Consider the following 11,479-nt stretch of genomic DNA (forward strand, 5'->3'; position numbering starts at 1 on the left):
TCTGCACCATATAGCAGGACGGGCATTATGAGTGACTTATAGAGTTTGGTTTTTGTTTGTCGAGAGAGGACTTTGCTTCTCAATTGCCTACTCAGTCCGAAGTAGCATCTGTTGGCAAGAGTTATGTTGCGTTGGATTACTAGGCTAACATTGTTGGTGGTGTTTACGGTGGTTCCAAGATAGACGAAATTATCTACAACTTTAAAGCTATGACTATCAACAGTGACGTGAGTGCCAAGTCGCGAGTGCGACAACTCTTTGTTTGATGACAGGAGATATTTCGTCTTGTTCCTATATACACAATCTAAAATTTTCGACCTTCCGGACTTTATACCGTGAAAGTGTGAGATATCGTAAGGAAATTAAAAGAGCCTAATATTGATGAAATAGGTCAAATATTGCACTTAGCCCCCCTATATCTAATATAAGAATTTCAAATTTCCGGTTAAATTTATAGCGTATGTCTCGGTAAATTTACTTGTTTTACCAGACTTTTTGTCAAATATTTCGGTCAGTGTGTTATCTTTATAAATGATAAATGTAACGAGGTTTTCAATAGGGACGCTACAAAAGTACACTGATAGGGAACGCAAACGACGCCATATTTTTTCACGCACTATTGACATTTCTCTTCAGTAAGGATTGCCATTTTATCATGGAAAGATGTACTTTCCTACAGGGAGTCGAAATTATAGAAATTTACTACTGAAATTTAGAGGCAGTGGCCTCAATTTCAAAAGCGCCATGTCCAATTTATTGTCGTCATAATCATCCTGTCAGATCAACAATTGATCATCTAGTGGAAAAATTTTAATCCACAAGCACAGTAAAAAATATTTCCGTGACATTGAAGCAAAGAAGTGCCCCTAGTGTCGAGAATATTGCCGGCGCCAGCGCCACAAATCAGCCTCTCACGACTTCGTGGATTTATCTTACATATTACATCCTTGTGGCGAATTTTACAAAAAGATCTTGGCCTACATCCTTACAAAATCAAATTGACACAAGAACTGAAGCCGCTTGACAGCCAGAATCTTCGTATGTTCGTTAATTTGGCTTAGTAACAACTTGAAAATGATCCGGATTTTCGTCGAAAAATCATCATCAGTTATGAAGCTCATTTCTGGCGGAATGGCAATAAGTAAAATATGTATGTGTTATTGGTACTCCATGATTCACCATTGAATCCCGAAAAAATTACGGTTCGTTGCGGTTTATGGGCTAGTGGCGTCATTGGGGCGTACTACTTTCATGATGATCAGAACCGGTGAGTTACTGTGAACAGGAGTCGCTACCGCTCAATGATAACCAAATATTTTTAGCCCGAGTTGGATGATATGGACTTCGCAATATGTGTTTTAAACAGGACGCCACCAGCCACACAACACATGTCAAAATCGATTTATTGAAAACCAAGTTTGGTGAACGTGTTATCTCACGAAGTGGTCCACTCAATTGGCCGTCTCGGTCGTGCGATTTAACACCTTTAGACACGACTGATGAAATTCGTAAAAATATCGAACGTGAAATTGCAGCACTATCGGCTGATTTGTGGTTGAAAACTGTCGAAAATTTTGTTCAGCGTCTCTACTTCTGCAAGCGTGTCCGTGATGGCCATGCAAAAGAAATCGAATTCCATAAAGAATGACATCACAAGGCACAAAAAATATTGATATCCCAAGCCGTTTTTGTTTTATTTGAAAAAAATTATATATTATATTATTATAGCGCCTTTATTGAAAACACCGTTACTTCAGGCGCCTTTGAAAAAAAAAATCACCGTAATGCATAGACATACATACATATGTATGTAGAGGTATATAGAAGCGGACACCAACTAATGGGTTTCGTATACGAACTTTCAATCAGCTTGATTAATGTAAAAGGCTTTATTCAGTTTGGATCTTTTTTCTTCGTATCCTTTAACTTTGAAATATGTTTGTCGAAAATGACTTGATCAACTGGGAGAATTATGCTACCATTAGTCACCGACGTGAAGCCCTTCCATAGTGACAACGTAGTTGTTGTTGATCTCTTTTGATCACAGTTGTTATACTTTTTCATAATGTAAAACATCAAAATTAAAATCCAATTATAACAAATTGTCTATCTATTTATAAATAATTGTACCCAACTATAATTTTGAATTACTTTTAAAAAATTTCAAATATATTCAAGTTTATTTTTTAATTACTACAAAATATCGAAACTGGCAACCCTGAGTTTAAGAGAGCAATCTAAGAGAGCTAACTGGTTTCTACGAAAAAAAAAATCCAATTTGCGCAAATATCTTCGTTACGGACGATAAAAGTGAGTTTCCATTTACGAAAGGGAGGCACGTCGGTAACCATAGCTCCAATTAATGAATTTCTTAGTGACAACGTATACAAATTTGACAACTGAGGAACTATTAGTTAATGAGATATAGCATTTTGGGTTAGTTTACAAAAAAAGAAGTTTATCAAAAAGCATTTTGTGTGTTAATAAAGATTTCATTTTTGCAATACTGTTGAATTTGGGCTCTGAACCAGGGAAATCAACCGTTGAAAAGAAGCGACAATGAAGGCAGAAGACGCCCTATAGAGGCGAAAGCTCTGTGCGAAGTGGGTGCCGCGCATATTCATAATTCAACTAAAACAACGAATTGCTGATTCTGAGGAGAGTTTGAGTGCTCTTTAATCGTAATAAAATCGAATTTTTGCGTCGGTGTCTGACAATAGAAACATGGTTCCATCATTTCGCACTGGAGTCCAATCGACAGCCACCCTATTGGACTGCACATGATGAACCGGTCCACAAGCATGGAAAGAAGGAAAAGTCGGCTGGCAATGCTATGGTATCTGTCTTTTGTGATGCACGTAGCATAGTATTCATCCACTGATTAATGAGCCAGTTATGATCTATTGCACTTCGTATTTAGTTGCAGTTCTATTCTACCATTCTCGATATTTAGCAATTGTATTATTTTTGATAAAGGAACACTTTTAAATTGTACGCATATACTTCATGGTTTCCGTTTAAATATGGCACTGCTCTGTGCAATGCTTCGAAAATATTCCTTAATATCTCAAGTCATAATTCACCTCTTTTTCAATATTGCAGCTATTTCGCTATTTTTTGTGTAAGGTGTCGATTTGCGTCCTTCGCCCAAAATCTAGCAAAGTAGCCGCAATGCCTTGACGACGAAAATATCAATGCCATTTTTTGTCGTGGTATTAAAAATATCTGATGAATTCGTCTTAAATAACTGCATTGTTCAGGAGCAACAATCATTAGAACCCATATACTAAGACTGTTCTTCAAAATTGGAGTTCGTAAATGGGGGTAATCGGTACACAGGATTGCAGTAGCAAGGGACACCTGTGGGCAAAAATTGTTGAAACTAATCAATTTAATGTACATATCTTCTAAACCACTTAAGGGGTCAGTAGGGCAATCTAGCCTGTTTTTTGACATTTTTTTTTTCATAGAAATTTTTATTCAACAAAAAACTTCTTTCACATATCATGAGGTATATCGTGAGTGTATAAACAATTTTTTTAGAGTTTTTTGATGCCATCTGTCGGAGAAATGGCTGGGTGAATGAAATGGGGAATCATGTCCGCCAGTTTAAAAAAGCGTGTTTTGAGAAAAACACGTTTAAAGTTTGAGGTATTGAAAAAGCATACAAAGACGTATACTCCGAGCGCTCCAAACGTTGAGCGGTATTATTATTTTTGGGCCTTTTTCGAAACGTTTCAATAATAAAGTGGATTTCTTTTTAATTCTACGGGTATATGGGAACAGAAAATGCAAAAACAAAAAAAAATGGGAAAGTAATCCCTAGAAAAATGGAAAAGAGATTACCCAAATTCGTTGAGTGCAAATCTTATAAGAACTTCTACCGACAGTGAAAATGTGATGAAAGACCACTTTTTGGAGAAATCTCACATCTCAGGACCCGACCCAATTCGACAAAATTTAGTATGTGATATTCTTCTTATATTCTTATGTGGTATAGCGCAAATGGATGAAATCGGACAACAACCAGGTCTACTTCACATATACCACAATTTTGAATTCCCTTGATTCGATCAGTTTCCCCTACACAAATTAAGAAGCAATCAATATAACGTAATAAAAGTTTACGCGAATAATGTGTTTAGTGTGTGCCATCTTACGTGAAAAAATTGCCCAAATCCAACAAAACACTGTTCAAGCGCCTAGGTACCGAATATTTATACCCCGGTACCTACATTTGACTTTTGGATTAAAGGATAACCATTTTCTTATAATGGTATGTCTGCTACTGTCTACTTTGTACCGCATATATCGGCGTTATGTGAGTTATCTCAATAAAACTGAAAGAGCATATTTTCCTTGTGCCTAAAATAGATAAATTTGAGCGAAACCCTTTAGAAAACTAATATCTGTATTTTCGAACATCCGGCTGACTTTACTCAGCAAACGATGCAACGATGAACTGAATAAATTTTTGGCGATAAAGCTTCATGAAGGACCAGTGCTTAGCGATGGTATAGTGAATTCAATTGATGTCGTAGATCGTTCTAAGACGAAGATCGTACAAAATCAGCTTTTGTTCCCGAAACTATTGATGCTGTGCGCAAAATCATCATGATGTAAGTATTAATTAGACCAGCATTCATTCAATATTGCAATTATAAAAAAATTTGTTTACTTTAGATCCCACACAATTTGTCAATCGCTCCGAAAAAGGCTCGTGTCGGTTGGTCAAGATAAATGAAAAAATACGATATGTTATGGAAATATGATTTAAGCACTGTATAAATTTGAAACAAGACAAAGAGGTAACTTCGACTGAACCGAAGCAATGTCAAATGCCCTTTAAAATATAATTTAAAAAATTTCCGTACAAAAATTTGATTTTGATTGATATGTTTGCACCTAAACAATTTATTCTGAGATTGTATTTAAACAATAATCTGTGCCAAATCTTGTGAAGATACAAAAAAAAAATATGGTTGCATATGTAGGGCGTTTAGCAGCTTCTTAGGGATAAGGACGTGTGGACCATTTCAGATCGAAATCTTTTAAACTGAGGGACTAGTTCGCATGTTTTCAGATAGACGGACGGATAGATAGACTGACATGGTTATACCGACTCAGTTTGTCTTACTGATTATTTACATTTTATAAGATCACCGACCTTTCCTTCTGGGTGTTACAAACTTGTGGCAAACTGAATATATCCTGTTCAGGGTATAATAAAGAGCTTTTGTGTTGGATCCTTTTTAAGGCAAAAACTGGAACTTAAAGGGGTTTTTGCAAAAAAAGAATTAACTTCTCATACAACGCCCTAATGTATAGTCTTTCATGAGTATATTCTACAGATGTCAAGGGAGATGGATGAATATGTATGTGTGCATATGTTTTTGGGATAAACACATGTAGACAAATACAGATTCACTCACACTTATAGGCGTGTTTTTGAATAAATCTCCTTGTTTTAGTACGAAATTGATTTTCTGTTATCTACGCTAATTATCTTTAAAAGATAAACGGTTGGCACCATCGTGAGTTCATAACTCTTCAGGTTATTCTGGCGTCTTTTCTTTTATATCCTTCGTCAAACATTCATTGCAGTTTCCGCATCTTTTGTTAATTCTCTACCTACTTTCCTATTGTTCTTGTGTATAAAATTTAAATGAGAATAAACAATAATAACTCAAAGTACGAATTGACGTTTGTAGTCAGAAATGCGTTTAACTTAGGTCCATGTTATACGCATTTAGAAAACAAAGTTTCATAAAATTGAATGCAAGTGTTTTGTTTAATGTGCGGTATTCACCACGTTAAGTGTAATGCCGAAAAAGTCATCTAAGTTTCGTCACTTGTAGAACATTTTACTATAATTAAATCTGCATACAGAGCCAGGGCCGATACGAGACAATTTACTGCCCTAGGCAAATGCCAAATTCTGCGCCTTTCTAAGCCCATTTTGTCTTAAAAACAATATTTATAACTTGAAAATTGCTGAGTTCATTTTGTTAAAAACGGATTTAAATATCACTCAATTGAATTGAGAAAACTGCGCTCTCCTCTTGCTACTTACACTGGAAGTGTTTGCAACACCGTATTACTATAAATATATTTAGAACAATGCATGTTAGTACTAGTAACGACAAAATATAAATTAATTTCAAAATTATAAACTGGCTCATCTTCCCACTCTCCTTTCTGCTTTCTCAAGTGAACTGGTGCCGTTTGTGATCTACTTACATCAATATTTATTCCATATTTTGTGTGTAAATTAACTGATTACTCGCAATCAGCGTATAGCAACATAGGCTTACTAAGCGCTGCTAAAAAAATTACTAAAAATACTTACTTGCTTTTTGTTTACAATTCGGTTTAGAATTTCGAAAATATAACCTTTGTATATTATATTATAACAAATGAAATATTTAACTAAAAAAAAAAATAAAACATATAAATAAAATTTGTCAAAATGCCGCTTTAAAATTCTTGCTCCCTAGGCAACTGTCTATGTATACAGGCAAGCCCTGCAAACAGCGAATTGCCAAACGAAGGAAAATCGATGGTATCAAATTAATTACTGTCTTTGACTCGCAATTGCTTTGCTCTCTTCTTTATAGCGTTATAGTAATCTAAATAAATTCGTAAAGAGAGTATGCGGATATCTCAACCGCCATCTTGAAGTTTTGTTTTGCATATTTTAGAGCAAATACTCAAATGATAAATGAAATTGTAAAAATTAATTTTTCTCTGAAATAAAATAATAAGTCTTAAAATCAATTATAATAGTTTACAGAAACCAAACTAAGGGGGTTACTAAAACGTTTTTGACGTGAAACAAATAATTTCTCCACCAAGAAAGAATCATATGCATAATAGGAAGCATGTGCTAAAGGAAAGCTTTGGTAAGGTTCATTTAGTTCATATTTGAGCTAGAAGATTTTAACGGTAAGAGTTCATATGTGTCTTAGTATCTAACAAATCATGTACTGTTTACTTACTTTCTTCATATTAGGTAATTGTTCTAGACCTAATCCATCCATTACCAATTTAAGCAGTTTTTGATCATTTGCACTATGCGTTTTTTGATTTGAATCTTCAACGGTAAATTTATTGTTATACCTATTGGTGGTTATATTTGAATTGCCAGATAATTCGCTTTTAAAAGTACGATGGTTTTTACTATTTCTATTGCTATTGATGTCTGATTCCGTATTATTACTTTTTAGTTGTGTAACAATAGACTCAACTGTACTGCGCTTGCTGCGACGTCTCTGTTGCAATGGTATTATCTTCTTCACTTCAACTTGCTCCTCATTAAAAAACTTCCTTTTCTTATAGTTATTATAAATAAGTTTACTAAATTGAATCTGGCTGTTAGCGTTTTGTTGTTTTGCTGCAGAAACACGGCTGAAATGGCTGAGATGATTATTTTTCCGAACGACATATGATTTTTTTTGTTTCTGTGCACTATCATGCCTTTTTATTTTTATTTTTTGAGGTTCGCGGGGTTGTATATCATTAAAATTATTTGTTTCAGTTATGTCGAACATATTTTTAACAGTCGTAGAACTCACAGGAATTGTAGTTGTTGCTCCCATATCTCTCGCTGTTCTGGTCGTTGTCGCAGTCGCAGCCGCTGTAGTTGCAGCTATGGACAATAGATACTGTCCGCTCGCCCGTTGCAGAGTCAATACCGTTAATATTAAAGCGATCATGAAAAATGCATTTCGAACTAAACTTAAAAAGCTTGTTTTTAGTGTTGTTGTTATTTTAATCGGCTTACCAATTTTTAGAGTTGACGGTATCATAGCATGGCTGCAAGTTGCATTGACATTAGTGTGAAAAAGTGCTTCCTTCGATAGAAGTGTGGACGCAAGCTCATTTTTTGCGGTTGTTCTTATATCCGCGTCAGCACATATGTAAGCACTAGTGTCTGACCGCATAGTTGCAGTCGAGGTTTGATCAACGCTACCATTTATTGCGATTTCTTGTGCTGCTACTAACTCGACTTCTAGCGCAGTCTCAAATGTTGCCGCAACGCCGTCGATATTTGGTCGGTATTGTAAGCTGGTGGTTTGCTTAGACGATCTAATTTGCTTTAACTTTCGATGTTGCATACATTTACTGTTTAGAATATTTTGTCGTAGTTTTTGTCGATTACATGGAGTTTTGTAATCACAAACACATCCGTTCTTACCAACGTCACCATCATCACCACATACGTTTTGTTGGATAGGTGTTTGTCTGCGACGGTTGTACTTGGAATAAATTGCCGCATTGGATAACTGCCACATTTTGGCTGCGAATAAATCGTAGGCATTCTTGGAGGTGTTTAAAATTTCTGTATGCAGAAAAATTGGTTGTTGCGCCAAACCATAGCTGACAGTCGACTGCGCTGCAATTGCTTTCATCTTAAGACCTTTTTCGCGGCGTTTTAACATCATCCGAGCAAACTCTAATGAAAGAACAGTTGACGAAGAGCTGGTGTTCATAATTTTAAGTCTCACTTATATGATATTCTTTCAAATATTCATGTGAACTTTTATTTTGCTTTTATTTTTAAATTGATATTACTGAACTTATTTTTTTGTGATGAGGTATACCACAACAAAATTATGTGTATCCTGCCATGACTCGTACTGTTTTTTGTTGATTTATTATTTGGTTTCGGTTAACAGCGTTTGATTTGCTACCGTGGGCGTCTTTTCATGTAATCGGTTTCTATTTTCTTGACGGTTTCGTCGTTATTTAAGTTAAGTTTTATGTTTAATTTTGCAGCAATAAAATTTGTTACTTCATCCCTGTAAATATAATAAATAAGAATCGTTCAAAAATAACATAAAAATGTCGTTTCACGAAAACTATTTAAATTTTCTGCTTAAACCAAATTGTTAAAATAAAAAACAAGTAAGGAAGAGCTAAGTATAACCGAATATTTCATAATCTTGCAACTTGCAAGTATTAAAGCCAGGGATCTTCAGGTACATATGTATGGCTTGTTAGTTATATGGGAGTTTTCAGCCGATGCTATGTATCTTAGATATATGGGGCTAAGGGAAGTATTGACTCGATTGAACCCTTTTCTGCCAAACAGACATATCAGGAATGAATTCTCTGAATTTCAATTATAAATCTCACATCGATATTTTCGGTAAAAGGTCGACTGTAAACACTGGGTCCACATATTGAAAACCAAGGCGCGAGAACAGTTTTCGTTCAACTTACGCAGCTTTTAATTAGGTGGGAAATACTCTATTCGTACAAATTATTTCATTCTTGACTTGTGTGCTGAGAATTGAAAGTTATAAATGGAATTTAAAATTGTTTTAAATGAAAATCAGCCGTTGCTGAGGAAACATAGGAGGATAGGGTCAGAGGAATGTTTCGTACCAAATTTGGTTGAAATCATTTGGGCGGGTCCCTAAATATGTTATTTCACATAAAAGTGGGTGGTGTCACACCTATCGTTAAATGTTTACCTCCCTCTACAAAGCTTTCTCATACCATCTCGGGGGTAAAAATTTACGTATCTGTCGTATTTAGTTATTGATTTATCGTGCTTTCAGTAGTTCTTAACATTACTGTTACATGGAGAGTCGGTACGTGTTCTTATAGTATTTATGATAGATGAATTTGGTTGAGTAGCTTTAATGATTTAGGAGATTTAAAAAAATCGCATATGTGCCCCTTGCCACTGTGCTAAGTCAAAGTTTTATACCTTAATTTAGTGCATAGTTATGGTCCTATTTTCGGTAATAGGAGACAGACAGTCTCCTGGATTTCTACTCGTCTCGTATCCTATATCCATTAGTTTCAGGTGATACATACAACCCTTAGGTGAACAAAACTAACATGTTGAAGGAGTATAAAAAATAAGAAATAACGTGAACTTGGACGGCACCAATTTTGAATAAGGTTATTCCATGAAGATCTTAATCTTGTTTTTTCTCTCAAGTTATATAAATATGTATACTTCCGCTTCCTTTTGTGTGTGAAATTTATAAAAACTTATGGTGTATTTTGAACAATACGATTTCATGAATTAAGTATTTAATTTATTTTAAACTCATAGTACGCAGGACGATTGCTGTTTTTATCAATATCCTCAAAACGTAATAAATAACAGTAGCACCCCAACGGGCAATGGCCAATCTCCAAATCATTTATTTGTGCCGAGAAAGCGTTTGATTAAAATCCGTTAGGCATCCTGTAGGTCTCATGATGAAGAGGTTCATTTTGGCCATAATGAACTCGTAAATAACCAAATTGCAGTATTTAGAGAAAAAAACCACTCACGAATTAGCTCATCATAACGTCCCTGTTAACGTTTTTAATAAATGTTAACATCGGCAAAGTTTAGGCACTCTAAAAATTTTCGAGCAGGCTATTCAACATCTTATATTATATATGAAGTCATATACATATGTATATCGTATCGTGGAGTATCATACCAAATACTCGAAGCGATTCAAAATAAACAGCAATTCTGTTGTGAAATATTTTTTTTTGAAAACTTGGTAGGTAATACAATTTCCAGAATATTCATAACAGTTATTTAGTAAATATATGTAGTTTCGAAGGTGTGTATATGTGTTAACGCATAAAATGTCTAAACATGCTTCATGATATGGTCGAAATTATTTCTTTGTGAATATACGATAATACTGGTTCCATTAAGTAACCTGAAGCTAAAGTTACGGAGAAAATTATAAATACGAGAGCATTCCGTTAGCCATGTTGCATGCCAGAATAGAAAATAAAATAAAATTTTTTAATTTTTTTACATCCTTCAATGGTAAATGGCCAAAAATATAAGAAATCACCGGGCAAAAGAGCAGACATTAATCAAAAAGCATGTAGAATTTTATGTATAAAGTTCATTAGGATTGAAACATTCATTAAGACTATATTGTTGAAAAAATTAAAACGTATTTATGTGGTTCTCTTATATACACATATATATGTAGATATCTTAAAGGAATGCTTGTTCATTTGTGCATATAACAAATCAAGCATGCATAAAAATGTAAGGAAACATGTATTTATGACAATTGCTTTTGCTAATATAAACTCTATTTCTTTATTAAAGCATAAATATTTTCTATGAAATAAAATAAGTACTTGGTCGAAAATTGGGTATCCCTTTTGAAATTTATTCGTGCCAGCAGGGGCGATCACTTAAAAAACACAAGAATAAAGTTATATTCATCGGTAAAACATTAAACATGCGTTTTATTTCTTCTTGAAAACCATATGTCTAAAAAAACATACTTTTTGATTTTATTTATTATTAATTAATTTTATTTATTAATTTAATTCGGAGAGTATAACATTTTTTATACTCTCGCAGCAATGTTGCTAAAGAGAGTATTATAGTTTAGTTCACATAACGGTTGTTTGTAAGTCCTAAAACTAAAAGAGTCAGATATAGGGTTATATATACCAAAATGATCAGGGTGACGAGTAGAGTTGAAATCCG

General features: G+C 34.4%; 1 protein-coding gene across 1 annotated transcript in view; it reads right to left on the reverse strand.

Moving 5' to 3' along the window:
- Positions 1-6,998: 6,998 nt before the first annotated feature.
- The window catches only part of LOC108975435, a gene marked incomplete at its 3' end in the record, with an annotated part of 7,389 nt that continues 2,908 nt past the window's right edge, over positions 6,999-11,479 (reverse strand). The window contains 1 exon segment of the mRNA XM_018943917.1: positions 6,999-8,801. Within this exon segment, the coding sequence (XP_018799462.1) occupies positions 6,999-8,492 (1,494 nt within the window).

The sequence above is a fragment of the Bactrocera latifrons genome, unplaced genomic scaffold (genome assembly GCF_001853355.1).
Source record: "Bactrocera latifrons isolate USDA-ARS-PBARC rearing strain unplaced genomic scaffold, ASM185335v1 scaffold_648, whole genome shotgun sequence".
Classification (NCBI taxonomy): Eukaryota; Metazoa; Arthropoda; class Insecta; order Diptera; family Tephritidae; genus Bactrocera; species Bactrocera latifrons.